This window comes from Muscardinus avellanarius, assembly GCF_963383645.1.
Source record: "Muscardinus avellanarius genome assembly, chromosome: 12".
Classification (NCBI taxonomy): Eukaryota; Metazoa; Chordata; class Mammalia; order Rodentia; family Gliridae; genus Muscardinus; species Muscardinus avellanarius.
In genome coordinates this window covers 40424302-40439278 of record NC_137798.1, presented here as the reverse complement: position 1 = coordinate 40439278, position 14977 = coordinate 40424302, and the positions used below count along the sequence as shown (strand labels likewise).

The 14977-nt window shown below is 39.5% G+C and overlaps 1 protein-coding gene across 2 annotated transcripts in view; it reads left to right on the top strand.

The window, feature by feature from the left end:
• Window positions 1-14977, top strand: part of BAZ1A (bromodomain adjacent to zinc finger domain 1A) — a gene marked incomplete at both ends in the record, with an annotated part of 82868 nt that overhangs the window by 27093 nt on the left and 40798 nt on the right. For both annotated transcript variants that reach the window (XM_080706705.1, XM_080706704.1), the window contains 5 exons: window positions 289-388; window positions 1152-1318; window positions 5294-5389; window positions 6125-6263; window positions 8918-9064. In XM_080706705.1, coding sequence (XP_080562831.1) covers window positions 289-388; window positions 1152-1318; window positions 5294-5389; window positions 6125-6263; window positions 8918-9064 — 649 coding nt within the window. The remainder of the gene's footprint in view (window positions 1-288; window positions 389-1151; window positions 1319-5293; window positions 5390-6124; window positions 6264-8917; window positions 9065-14977) is intronic.

Genomic DNA, 14977 nt, shown 5'->3' with positions numbered 1-14977 from the left:
GCATCTAATGCATATTTTTAAGGTTCTTTCTGTATATTACCAGTTATTTTTCCAGGGTTGTTCTAGTAATTAATAGAGATACAGAATTAACTTATGTTCTGTATAATACTAGTATTAGAGTTATGGTTATTAAAAGTTTGGTTATACTGTAGAGTAAAAAATTATTTTAGTATGACATATAGTTGTGGGATTTTAATTTTTTTTTTATTCTTTCTCTGTAAGAACCAGGTATATATCAGTTTGTATAGTTTGTGGTTTATAAATTTAGTTTCTTGGTTTGTTTTTCAGGAAGACACCATTGCTAATAAACAGACTATTGCAGGTTTTAGAAACAGAGCCACTAAAGAAAGAGAAAAAATTTTGAAACAGGAAGAAATGAAGACACTGGGTAAGTTTTTACATTTTCTCCAAAAACTGTTAAGGGACAAGAAAGAATATTCTTTTTGTGCCCAAGTAGGGCACATATTTCTGGTTTATTTTTTGAAGTAAAATTATTTTTCCCTCAGATAACTTTGATTTAAAAAAATGAAGCGCCGGGCGTGGTGGCGCACTCTTGTAATCCCTGCGCTTGGGAGGCGGAGACAGGAGGATCTCGCAGGTTTGAAGCCAGCAGCGCTGGCTTAGGAGACCCTTTTTCTAAATAAAGAAGTATAAAAATAGGTCTGGAAGTGTAGCCTGGAGGTAGAAGGGCTTCCAGGAACCCCAGTACCACCAAAAAAAAAAAAAAAAAAAAAAAACAACATATTCCTTACTAAACTGCCTAATGCTAGATTTTCTTTTTTGTTTTGTTCTTTTTTGTTTTATTCTCTTTATGGTACTTGGGATTGAGCCCAGGGCCTTGAACACACAAGTGCTTCACCACTGAGCTACATCCCCATCCCAGATTAATATTTTTATGGTAGTTACCTTGATGCTCTCATCTTCAGACCACAGTTTGAGTGTCTGAGCTTTCCAGGGCAGGATATGTTTGTTTTAATACTATCCAACTTACTTTACCCTTTCAAATCAGTCACCTCTTGAGTTTGAGGAATTCTGTTTGTCTCTACTAATCTCATTTAACTAAATTATTTCAGGGCTTATTTTGTTACATTAAACCATGTCAGGTGTTGTTTTCTGCCTCTATGTATTTTTAAGTTTGATCTTCTCCACAGCTTTTGAAAAGGCCAAAATAAAAAGAGAAAAAGCAGATGCCCTAGAAGCAAAGAAAAAAGAAAAGGAAGATAAAGAGAAGAAGAGGGAAGAATTAAAGAAAATTGTTGAAGAAGAGAGACTAAAGAAAAAAGAAGAGAAAGAGAGGCTTAAAATTGAAAGAGAAAAGGTATTCTTTTGAGTATATTAGCCATATTCTCTATAATAACACTATTTTACATATTTAAAATCATGGTTAGCCAGGCATGGTGGTGCATGCTTGTAGTCTCAATACTTGAGAGGCTGAGACTGGAGGATCACAGATTCACAGCCAGCCTCAGCAACTTAGACCATTTCAAAATAAAAAAGTAGGGCTGTGGGTGTAGTTCAGAGGTAGCGTGCCACTGGGTTCCATCTCCAGTACTACACATACTCATACATACTCAAAATTTATGGTTAATTTTTAAATGCTTTTCTTTCTTCCATTCACATTTATAAGGCTATATAGAATGCTGATAAATAATATAGAGTTTGGAAAATTTAATAAATGATTTCAGGCTTAACATATTTCTTCTCTCTCACTCTCTCTTAACCCCCCTCCCCCCTTGAAGATGGGGCTCTACTACACAGCTACATCCCTAGTCTTTTTTTTTTTTTTTTTGAGACAGGTTCTTGCCAAATTGCCCAGACTGGTCTTGAGCTTACAATCCTCCTGCATTGGCCTCCCAAGTAGCTAGGATAATAGGAGTGAGCTACCATGCCTAGCAATACTCAACATATTTCTCCATTTCTTTACCCCTCACTTAAAATTTCTTTTATGGCTGGGCATGGTGGCACATGCTTGTAATCTCAGTATTTGAGAGGCTGAGAGAGGAGGATCTCGATTCAAGGACAGCCTCAGCTACTTACTTAGTGAGGCCCTTTGTAACTCAGAGAGACCCTGTTTCAAAATACAGAATAAAAAATAGAGCTGGGGGTGTAGCTCGGAGGTAGAATGCCATTTCTTTTATGTTCTTTCTGAGTGATTTTCTTTATTATTTAGAATTCCAAATTAGGGAAAATGATACATGTAAAACTTTCAAAGGTAACTGGAAAAAATCCAACAAAAGATAGTTTCAGACCAATAATAAATCTGAACCAGGCATATACCTATAGTCCCAGGTATGTGGAACACTGAAGCAGAATTATTGCTGGAGGCCAAGACTGGCCTGGGCAACAAAAAAGAGAAGAAAATTAAATTCTATCATCAATAAGACTTTTTTTTTTTTTTTTTTTTTTTTGGTGGTGGTACTGGATTCTTGGAAACCCTTCTACCTCGGGGCTGCACTCCCAGACCTATTTTATTTGGAAACAGGGTCTCTTAAGCCAGCATGGCTGGCTTCGAACCTGCGCGATCCTCCTGTTTCTGCCTCCCAAGCGCGGGGATTACAAGCGTGCGCCACCACGCCCGGCTCAATAAGAACTTTTTACAGTGTTCTTATCACTCTTGAAAAATAAAGTATGTGAGCCAGGCGTGGTGGCGCACGCTTGTAATCCCCGCGCTTGGGAGGCAGAGACAGGAGGATCGTGCAGGTTCGAAGCCAGCCGCGCGCGTTGGCTTAGGAGACCCTGTTTCCAAATATAAAAATGTAAAAATAGGTCTGGGAGTGTAGCCTGGAGGTAGAAGGGCTTCCAGGAACCCAGTACCACCAAAAAATAATAATAATAATAATAAAGTATGTGTAATAATAGGGTATTCACACAAATCTTTAATTATAGTCTTCAGTGATAGATATTCCTTGGAGAAATCTATAGCCTTGTTAGCTCCAACACAGGCATTTTTGTAGGTTTTGGGGATATTCACAACTAGCCTTTAAGGATGAAGTTACACACTTTTCTCATTTAAATTGTTGGTCATAGCCGGTGTGGTGGCGCATGCTTGTAATCCCAGCGCTTGGGAGGCTGAGACAGGAGGATCGCACAGGTTCAAAGCCAGCCTCAGCTAATTAGTGAGGCTTTCAGCAACTTAGTGTATCCCTGTTTCCAAATAAAATATAAAATAGGTCTGGGAGTATAGCCTGGAGGTAGAAAAGCCCCTAGGTTCACCCCTAGTACCACCAAAAATAAATAAATAAATAACATTATTGTAAACAGTTGTGTGTGTTGCTATGGATGGAACCCAAGGGGTTTCTACCTCCAGGCTATACCCACAGACCTATTTTATATTTTTTATTTGGAAACAGGGTCTCACTAAATTGCTGAGAGCCTCACTAAGTAGCTGAGGCTGGCTTCGAACCTGTGTGATCCTCCTGTCTTAGCCTCCCAAGTACTGGGATTACAAGGATGCACCACCACACCTGGCTTAACAATCATGTTTTTAAATCTAAGTAGAGTTTTTACTGATCATGTAACTAATCAGAGATAGTGCTTTGTGGCATTTGTTCATAAATCCTAATTTATGAATAAAGTCTTTTTGGACTAAGTACCTGGAAAAATGTGTAGAAATAGGGTGATAGGTCAGAGATTAAGAATACTTTTTAAACTTTCTATAAACATACATAATAAGTATTTGCCAAAGCCAGGCGTGGTGGCGCATGCTTTGTAATCTCAGAATTCGGGAGGCTGGGACTGGAGGATCGTGGTTCGCGGACAGCCTTAGCTACTTAGTGAAGCACTCACAACTTAGTGAGACCCTGTTTCAAAATTAAGAATAAAAAAATAGGGCAGGGGGTATAACTCGGAGGTTGAATGCCACTGGGCTCCATCCCCAGACCCACCAAAAAAAAAATAAGTATTTGCCAAAACATATAGATATTTACAATACCCAAATTATATCCTGTAAGAATTTTTTAATTTTTTTGGTGTGTGGTACAGAAAATTGAACCCAGAGGCATTCTACCTCTGAGCTATACCCCAGTCTAACTTTATTTCTTATTTGGTAAACGGTCTCACTAGGTTGCTTAGAGCCTCACTAAATTGCTGAGGCTGTTCTTGAACCTGAGATCTCCTGTCTGAGCCTCCCAGGTACTAGGATTACAAGTGTGCTCCACCATGCCTGGCTTGTAAGAAGTATTTTTGAGAGAAAATTTATTTTAGCACATTCCTCAAGACACAGTTAATAAGTTCTGTAGGCATTTTATGTGGAAAACTTGATAAGTGCATATTTGTTTATCTTTGGTGCTCTTAAAATTCAAAGTTGGAGAATAATATTAACATACATTAAATTAAATATTCTTGCTAGAAAATAATGATGAAATATTTTATTTGCACTCTGCTTTATTAGAGACCTTCCAAGATCAGCATTTATATTATAGTTTCAAAGAGCAAGGGATGTGGCTCAGAGGTAGAACACCCTGGGTTCAAACCCAGTACCGAAAAGAAAAAGACCAAATGAGCAAGAGAAATAGCCTGGGCTATACGGAAAAGAAGTCCATAAACTATATTCTGTTATTATTGCTTTTACTTATATTGTTCCCTGTACATTTCTATAGGCTGATATCAGATTCAAATGAATCTTTAAAATAAACGTATTAGCTGGGCGTGGTGGCGCATGCTTGTAGTCCTAGCATTTGGGAGGCTGAGATGGGAGGACTGTAGTTCATGGCCAGCCTCAGCTACTTAGGCCCTTCACAACTCAGTGAGACCCTGTTTTAAAATTAAAAATAGGGCTGGAGGTGTAGCTCAGAGGTAGAATGCGCCTAGGTTCCATCCCACACAAAATATAAAATAACAAGTGTATTGCAAATATATGGGCAGATTTTATTTTAGGTACCCTAATAATTACTTTCTAAGGATCTTATTGAATTGAAGTAGCCAGTGAAGCTAGTGCTATAGGCAGGGTCAGATTAAATTATGTATTCAGGAGGTGCTATGTACCTGGCATTTTGTGTGTGTGTGTGGGGGGGTGGTACTGGGGGTGGAAGGGGCTTTTCTACCTTCAGACTATACGCCCAGGCCTATTCTGTACTTTTGACAGGCATTATTCTGATCAGTGGTACTAAAACTTTAGTGTGCATTAAAATCACCAGAAGGTCATATAGGAATCCTTTACTGCCGATCCTAACCCTATCTTGGTTTAATAGGTCTGAGATGGGGCCTGAGTATTCACATTTTAACAAGTTCTTAGGTGATGTTGATGATGCCTAATTTATTCTAAAAATTTTTATCAACCTCTTGTTTTTGTTAGGAAAGAGAGAAATTACGTGAAGAAAAGCGGAAATATATGGAATACTTAAAACAGTGGAGCAAACCCAGAGAAGATATGGAGTGTGATGATCTTAAGGTATAAGCATGTTACGTGAGGTTTGGCAGGTACCAGTTTTTTAGGCCTGATATCCCTTTGCTGATGAAATACTTCTTTCATTTAAAGCAGCCTCTTTATATTTGAGAGGAAATAACCAATTAAGTAAATGGTCATACATAGAATTCCAAGGTAGCATCATGAGTGCTTTATAATAAGCTGTAATTATTATTTTTATTCTGTAGAAATAACTGATAGGTTTTTATGATCTTTCACAGTCCAATACATTGTAGTCAGATATGCATTTAGGTTGATTTCTAGATAAGGAATCTGCCTATTTTCAGAAATAACCAAAGCATCTAAACCAAATTTGTTCACCTCAGTTTATAAGGAAAGAATTTTAAGTCAGTAGATGGCAGATGATGTTCTGTATCATAAGGAGAATAGTGCACTGAAGGCAACTTTCACATGACTTCAGAGTCTACATTAAGCGATGCTCTTAACTAGGAAATTCAGTCAGAAATACACTTCAGCCTAAAGTTATGCTTTCAGTTTGAGGAAGGAAAATGCAGCACTTCCTCATAGTCTCTTACTTAAGGGCCTATGATTTAGTTAAGTTGGAATAAGTTCAGGACATCTATCATTTTAAACATTCAGGGTTATTGAGAGCCAGTGATCTACATGGAATTTTTTTTTATGCAAAGAATATGTCATGTTTACCTTTTTCAGTTTCCCATATGTGGTTCAAATAGTTATACAAATTGTTTTATCTTGCAGGAACTTCCAGAACCAACTCCAGTGAAAACTAGACTACCTCCTGAAATCTTTGGTGATGCTCTCATGGTTTTGGAGTTTCTCAATGCATTTGGGGAACTTTTTGATCTTCAAGATGAGTTTCCTGAGGGTGTAACACTAGGCAAGTACTCTGTCTATTGCTGTGTTACATTTCACCCTAAAACTGTTGGCTTAGAAAAACAAGTTATCTCTCAAAGTTCTACAGCATTACTGGACTTTAGCTGTCTAGTTCTCTCTCTTGGAGTCTCATAGGTGGTTACTGTCAGTGCTTGAGACTGGAGTCATCGAAGGCTTAACTGGCTATGTGTTCAGGGTAGCTTCTTTATGCATAGGTCTCATGACTCAATCCTCTTCATGGGGCCTCCCACTTCTGCACCTGTGTTGCAGCTGAGGCTTCAGAAGGCAGAAAGTAGAAACTGCCAGCCCTCAGAAAGGCTAGACCTGGAACCAGCATAGTCTTACTTATGCCACATTCCATTGGTCAGAGCAGTTACAGTCACCTGGAATTGAAGGGGGCAGGTGGAGGAATAGACTACTGCTTGAGTGGAGAGTGGTATGTGCATGTTCACAAACAAATTAGTGCCTACCTTTAACTTATAATTCTGTTTTGCCTTGTCCTTATATACTTTGTATAAATATTTACAAGAGTTAATAGTAGGAGAGATTTGGGTCAGATTTTGAATATTTAGCTGTCAAATAATGAAATAATTTTAAGATCCATGTAGGAACCCTCAAAAACAATCATAATATTGCTCTTATTTTAAGAGCAAAATTCTTAAGCCAAATGTGGTGGTACACATCTGTCATCCCAGTACTTGGTAGGCTGATGTGCCGAGTATCATGAGTTTGAGCCCAACATAGATAATATAGCAATACCCCATCTCAAAAATAAAAGCATAGCTGAGCATGGTGGGGTACCTTCATAATCCCAATACGTGGCAGGCTGAGACAGGAGGATCACAGATTCCTGGCCAGCCTCAGAAACTTAGGCCCTCTACAATTTATTGAGACCCTGTTTTAAAATAAAATAGTCCTGGGGATGTGGCTCAGAATAGAATGAACCTGGATTCCACCCCCAGTACCACAAAATAAACAAAGTGTTCCAGGCATGGTGACTCATGCCTGTAATCTCAGTACTTGCAAGGTTGAGACAAGAGGATCACAGGTTTGAGGACAGCCTCAGCAACTTAATGAGGCCCTTAGCAACTTAGTGAGACCCTGTGTCAAAATAAAAAATATATTAGGGCTGGGGTCGTAGCTCAGAGGTAGGACACTCCTGGGTTTAATCCCCAATAATGCAAAATAATAATAAAATAGGCCGGGCGTGGTGGCGTATGCTTGTAATCCCCGCACTTGGGAGGCGGAGACAGGATGGCGCAGGTTCGGAGCCAGTCTTGATGGCTTAAGAGACCCTGTTTCCAAATAACAATATAAAATAGGTCTGGGAGGGTAACCCAGAGGTAGAAGGGTTTCCAGGAACCCCAGTGCCACACACAAAAAAAAATTAAATTAAAAAAAAAATAATAATAAAAGTATATTCTGCAGGAGGGCTTTTACATTCTTCATCTTCTCCTTGTGAACTAGGTAAAGCATGAATCATTGTGCCATGCATATCAAGATCTAAACAATGCTGGTGTTAGCATAAGTTAGATAAAGAAACATTTAACTCTTGAGCCAGGCATGGTGGCGCACACTTGGAATCTCAGCATTTGGGAGGCTGAGTCAGGAGGATCACGGTTTGCGGACATCCTCGGCTACTTAGGCCCTCCACAACTTAGTGAGACCCTGTTTCAAAATTAAGAATAAAAAATAGGGTAGGGGGTATAGTTCTGAGGTTGAATGTCCCTGGGTTTCATCCTCAGACCTGCAAAAAAAGAAAAAGAAAAACACTAAGCCAGGCGTGGTGGCGCACACTTGTAATCCTCACGCTTGGGAGGCTGAGACAGGAGGATCGCACAGGTTCGAAGCTAGCCTCAGCTACTTAGTGAGGCTCTCAGCAACTTAGTGAGACCCTGTTTCCAAATAAAATACAAAATAGGTCTGGGAGTATAGCTCAGAGGTAGAAAGCCTCTGGGTTCTACCCCCAGTACCACAAAAAAGAAAAAAGAAAAAAACACTAAATTCTTGAACACAATATTAAGATTAAAACTTAAAGCTTATAATTACCTCTCCTTTGCACTAGTTTGTGAACAATATTGTTCCACATAGCTTTCAAGAACAGTGGGACAACAATAACAAGTTTTATATTATTAAAATAAATTATAATTTTTTAAATGTGCCTAAAGGCCAGGCGTGGTGGCACATGCTTGTAATCCCCGCGCTTGGGAGGCGGAGATAGGATCGCGCAGGTTTGGAGCCAGTTTTGATGGCTTAAGAGACCCTGTTTCCAAATAAAAATATAAAATAGGTCTGGGAGTATAGCCCAGAGGTAGAAAGCCCCTAGGTTCCACCCCCAATACCACCAAAAAAAAGTGCCTAATGAAGCACAATGTAAATGTACACTACTCTCAATATGTTCCACTTAAAAAAAAAATGCCAAAAGTTATGCCTCAAATTTATATTTGGATGAAGTGTTATATGAATCTTGTAAGGCTACTTTGGCTTTCTTCAGTGCAATGACTTAGAATTTTATTGTTTTGTAATCATTATAAAATCTAAAATTTTGGCTTGAGTTTTAGCTCTATTTTTATTGTTTATCAAATGTTTATTACTCCAATGGAGTTTTTTTCAGTCATGAACCAAACTTTAAATTCACTTTAAACATTTTATTTACAGAAGTGTTAGAGGAAGCTCTTGTAGGAAATGACAGTGAAGGCCCACTATGTGAATTGCTTTTTTTCTTCCTGACTGCAATCTTCCAGGCGATAGCAGAAGAAGAAGAGGAAGTAGCCAAAGAACAAATAACTGATGCTGACACCAAAGGTCAGAGTTCAACATTATTGCTACTTGAACCATAGTAGCTTTGTAGTGAAACTAATTTTTTAAGATTATCTTAAAATTAACATGGCTTTTCCGAGGGGTTAGGCCAGTGCTGGGGCCAGCGAGGCTGGGATCGGAGCCTGCCGCGAGGCAAGGTTGGTGCCAGGGTCTCAGAGGCTGGGATCGGAGCCTGCCGAGGGGTTAGGCCAGTGCCGGGGCCAGCAGCCGGCATCGGAGCCTTCCATGAAGCAAGGCTGCTACTGAGGCCTCCGAGGCCTGAATCAGAGCCTGCCGAGGGGTTAGGCTGATGCCGGGGCCATTGGCTAGCATCGGAGCCTGCCGTGAGGAATGCAGGTGCTGGGGCCTCCGAGGCCGGGATCGGAGCCAGCTGAGGGGTTAGGCCAGTGTTGGGGCCAGCGAGACCAGAGTCGGGGCCTCCCATGAGGCAAGGCCTCTGCTTGAGCCAGCGAGGTCTGGATCAGTCCACTGGGTAGCCAGGCTACAACTGGGGCCGTCAAGAGTGGGATCGGTATTTGCAACGCGGCATGCACAGAGAAATATTGCAGAAAATTAAAACCAGGTGCTTCCCCTAATCAGCAATAACTAGGAGGAAAGGGGCAACAGGAAGTGGTCGAGCTATAGAAAGGGCCCTATAGTGAAGCAATTAAGGTGACCAATCAGAGGGTATGGAATAGGGGAGGATGGAGCCCCTAAAAAGCAGGAGGTTCATAAACATATGTATCAAAGTTAATCACCAAACAAGCATGGGATGAGGGAGGGGGAGGGAATGGGATGGGGACTGGATGAGGGCTAATTGGATGATGTGTGCTTGTATGTCCTCTCAAGTCTTGTATTCCAATGTGATGTATGATTACAATGCACCAATAAAAATAAATTTAAAAAAATAAATAAAAAGAATTAACATGGCTTTAGATTTTTCCATTAGTTAGGAGCTTTACAAAATTCATTTACTAATATCTGTGATCCCGAGAGATTTTGCTAAATAGCTTTTTTCCCCCAACTAAGAAAGAATTTTAATTTTTAAGAATACTTCAAATTGGAAATACTATTGCTGATTTTATTTCAAATCTGACAGTTAAAATTTTTTATTTTACTAGTTTTAACTAGAAATTTTGCTCTTTAAATTCTACATTCTTCAATATCTAGAGTTGATATATTCAGTATCTAGAGTTGGTATATTCATGGAGGACTAATTCTTGGGGAAAACCCTTTCTAACTTTTAAGGCAGTATGTTCACTATTTCATTTAGAATTTACCTCAGAGGAAATGGTAAGCACTTAAATTAAGAAATCGATTTGGCTTCCTTTATTATTTAATACTTAATAAATAAAATTTAATATTACTCAGTGATCTTTGTCACATAGGGACAGAAGCTCAATTAAAAGATATTTTAGTGTATTACATAAAAGTTCACAATAAGAAATAACTGCTGGGAGACATCTTGATAGCAGAATATTGGTTAAAAAAAAAAGAAGGGGAACATTCCTCCATTCAGATAGTTTTGTTGGCCTTAAACTATTGGAGCATATCTTCTAAACAGGTTATTGATGAGTATGCATCTGATGTTGGTTGCTTTTTTTTTTTTTTTTTTGTGTGTGTGTGTGTGTGTGTGTGTATGTGTTACTGGAGATGGAACCCCAGGGGTTTTCTACCTCTGAGCCGGGCCTCCCAGACCTATTTTCTATTTTATTTGGAACGGTCTCACTAAGTTGCTGAGAGCCTCACTAAGTAGCTGAGGCTGACTTCAAACCTGCACAACCCTCCTGTCTCAGCCTCCCAAGTACTGGGATTACAAGCGTGCATCACCACGCCCGGCTTGCCTTTTGGTTTTATAGACAGTTCAAGTAAAATCTTTTCTCCAGCATGACAGCTTATCACCAGAGGTCCTTAATCAAGTCCTTTTAACATTATGACCCCCATTGTCTTCTCAGGTAATTTAGTCGATTAAATGAAAATATAAGACTTTTAGTGTTTGAATTGCCATTTCATTTTCCATTCACAGTTTATTTAATCTGTAATATCAGTGCTCTATTTCTATATAGTACTATCTAGAAATATAAATACTAAGCTCGTCTATCTGAATAAATGTTGGTCCTAGATAAAGGTTTTAAGGTCAGGCACAGTAACCCCACACTTGTAATCCCAGCACATGAGAGGCTGAGACAGGAGGATCACAGATTCAGAGCTATCCTCAACACTTAGACCCTGTTTCAAAATAAAAAGGGCTGAGGCTGTAGCTCAGAGGTAAAATGCCCTTGGGTTCATTCTCCAGCACCAAAAATGTTATACTATCTTGTTTTTTTTGTGGGGTTTTTTTTTGTGTGTGTGTGTGGTACTGGGGTGGAACCCAGGGGCCATTCTACCTCTGGGCTAAACTCCCAGACCTATTTTCTATTTTATTTGGAAACAGGGTCTCACTAAGTTGCTGAGAGCCTCACTAAGTAGCTGAGGCTGGCTTTGAATGAACCTGTGCGATCCTCCTGTCTGAGCCTCCCAAGCGCAGGGATTACAAGTGTGCGCCACCACTCCTGGCAGCACCAAAAACATTAAAAAAATAAAAATAAAAATAGCCGGGCGTGATGGCACATGCTTGTAAATCCCCGCGCTTGGGAGGCAGCCAGCGCGCTGGCTTGAGACCCTGTTTCCAAATAAAAAAATATATAAAATAGGTCTGGGAGTGTAGCCCTGAGGTAAAAGGGCTTCCAGGAACCCCTGTACCACCAAAATAAAATAAAATAAAAAATAAAGGTTTTAAAATATAGATGTTTGTCAGGAAGAAAAAAAGTTTAGCTTTTTTTCATCCATCTCTCACATTCCTGTTAATATTGGTCACATTTTACAGTTTTTTCAGTATGAGTTAGGTCCTATACTGTTCCTCCAGGGATAACTTCATTTTTATCCCATCTCAGTAACAAAAGAACTTTTCTAGTCTTCTTATAGTTATCTGAGTGTGGTAGTACTCGCTTTTGTAATCCCAGTATTTAGGAGGATGAGACAGGAGAATCACAGGTTTGAGGACAGCCTCAGCAAGTAGTGAGACTCTCATCAACCTAATAAGACCCTGTTTCAAAATAAAAATTAAAAATAGGACTGGGGAGTGTAGCCCAGAGGTAGAAGGCTCCTGGGTTCAATCCCAAGTATCAAAGAAAAAAAGAAAAGAATGAATTTATTTTAGTGATTTAGAAATATAAGCTCAGGTTCGCTGGGTGTGGTAGCACATGCTTGTAATACCAGCATTTGGGAGGCTCAGACAGGAGGATTGCAGTTCACGGACAGCCTCAGCTACTACTTAGTGAGGCCCTTTGCAATGCAGTGGAACCCTGTTTCAAAATAAAGAATTTAAGCCGGGCGTGGTGGCGCACGCTTGTAATCCCCGCGCTTGGGAGGCAGAGACAGGAGGATCATGCAGGTTCGAAGCCAGCCGCACGTGCTGGCTTAGGAGACCCTGTTTCCAAATAAAAATGTAAAAATAGGTCTGGGAGTGTAGCCCAGAGGTAGAAGGGCTTCCAGGAACCCCAGTACCACAAAAAAATAAAAAAATAAAGAATTAAAAAAAAATAGAGCTGTGGGTGTAGCTCAGAGGTAGAATGCCCCTGGATTCCATCCCCAACAACCCCCCCCCCCAAAAAAAAGCTCAGGTTCAATGTTATTTACTAAAAATCACATAGCTAGTAAATGATACAAGACAGTGTCATTTCATTTAATCCTCATACCACCTTTGTAAAGGCAAAAATATTTTCTGTGTTTTACATATAAAGAAACTGAGATTTGCTTAAAGAAAGTATGGCCAGCGAGGGAATGGGATACAAACTAAGGTTATCTGATGTAGAACTTTATAATAACTATACTCTATTGACGTGAAATACAGCGACAAATTGAATTTTTTATACTGGGGATTGAACCCAAAGGCATTCTACTTCTGAGCTACACTCCCAGCCCAATTTTATTTCTTATTTGGAAGCAGAGTTTCACTAGGTTGCTGAGAGCCTTGCTAAATTGCCAAGGCTGGCTTTGAACCGGCAGTCTTCCTAGTCTCAGTCTCTCAAGTACTGGGATTATAAGCATGCAGCACCATGCCTGGCTATAACAAATTGAAATTTGAATACCTATCTCTTTAGCATTACCTATTATCTGTCTTTAAGGAGATCTAATTTCTTTGAACCTTGGTCTACCTATCTTTATATCAAATCTTAGAAATTTTGACTAGCAGTACTTAAGATCTTCTTTAATTAAGTATAGCAATTCCGGCCAGACATAGTGGTGCACACTTGTAATCCCAGCATTTGGGAGGCGAGACCAGAGGATTGCGGTTCGTGGACAACCTCAGCTACTTAGCGAAGCCCTTCACAATTCAGTGAGACCCCGTTTCAAAAAATAAAAAGACTAAAACATAGGGCTGGGAGTGTAGCTCGGAGGTACAATGCCCCTGGGTTCCATCCCCAGTACTGCAAAACATATATATATTTATAGCAATCCCTGTCTTTAGTCATATGCCACGAACTTGAAAGCTTTTCAAATTGTGGCTTAGTGTTAGAGTGCTTGCTTAGCATGTACAGGTCCAGGTTTTGATTTTACCCTCAGTGTCCTCCTACCCACTAGAAAAAGGAGTATATGGAAACAAGAGCATCCTCCTTATATAAAGAAGTATTTGCTAGGATATCATTATTTGGTATTATAATCAAATGTATTAAGCTAGATTAAGATGATAATTGTATCTGTTCCAGATAGTCACTGTGTTCTCCTGATATGATATACCCAAGTGACAATCGCAGAGCAAATCCTAAACTAAGTGTGGTAGCCCACACCTGTAATTCCAGTACTTGGAAGGCTGAGACCAGACTAACACAGGGTTAAAGCCAGTCTTGGCAATTTAATGAGATTCTTTTATTTATTTTTTATTTTTATTTTTTGGTGGTACTGGGCGTGGAACCCAGAGGCTTTAAAAAGAGGAGCTGGGGTTTTAGCTCAGAGGTAGAATGCCCCTGGGTTTGATCCCTAGTATCGCAAAATATAATAAATAAATAAGTTAACTAATTAATTTCCTAAGGAGAGCCGAGCGTGATGGCACATACTTATAATTCCAGTACTTGGGAGGATCACCGATTCACAGCTAAACTCAGCAATTTAGTGAGGCCATCTGCAACTTAGTGAGCCCCTATTTTATAAATAAAGTAGGGTTTGGGGTATAGCTTGGAGGTAGAACACCCCTGGTTTAATCCCCAGTAATGCGTGTTGGTGCATACGTTACACACACACACACACACACACACACACACACACCTCCTAAGGTTGTAGCCTTTGTCCTAGGTAATTATAACTTTCTTTAGATAGTATAGGTTGAATGTGATAATTCTTGCTGAGGAAGACAGCCAACACACTTTTATAGCTATGTATCTAGGATTGGTGTTAATTTTAGATGGCCTATTAGTTTTGTTTGTTTTGCTTTATATGTAAAATGAAAATTGAGAAAGTTTTAAGTCTAGTTATTTCCCTGATGAGGAAGAATGTATTTTTCTCACTTGAGCTAGATTAGACATGGTGGGCATGCCTTTGGAATATATACTACGTTTTCAAATAACACAGTGTCATCCTATTTATGCTTTAAAATTCATGGAATAGTCAGCGATTGTAATCAGATGTGATCCCAGAGCTGCCTTTTCCCTTTAGTAAGGGACAGCAGCTCTGTTCTCTAAGGTTAACTTTGTCAGCTTGTGATCTTTGTACTGGAATCATATTGTGAAAGGTTAAGGAGCCACAGAACCAGATTAGCCTAGTGATTTTAAAACTGATCCAAATTCCCCTATAAGCCATTGAGACTCTTCTGCCATTGCAAGGTTGGAAAGATAAATCTCCCTGGGTCACTTTAACAAGGATAGCTTTTGTCTCTTGTTTATA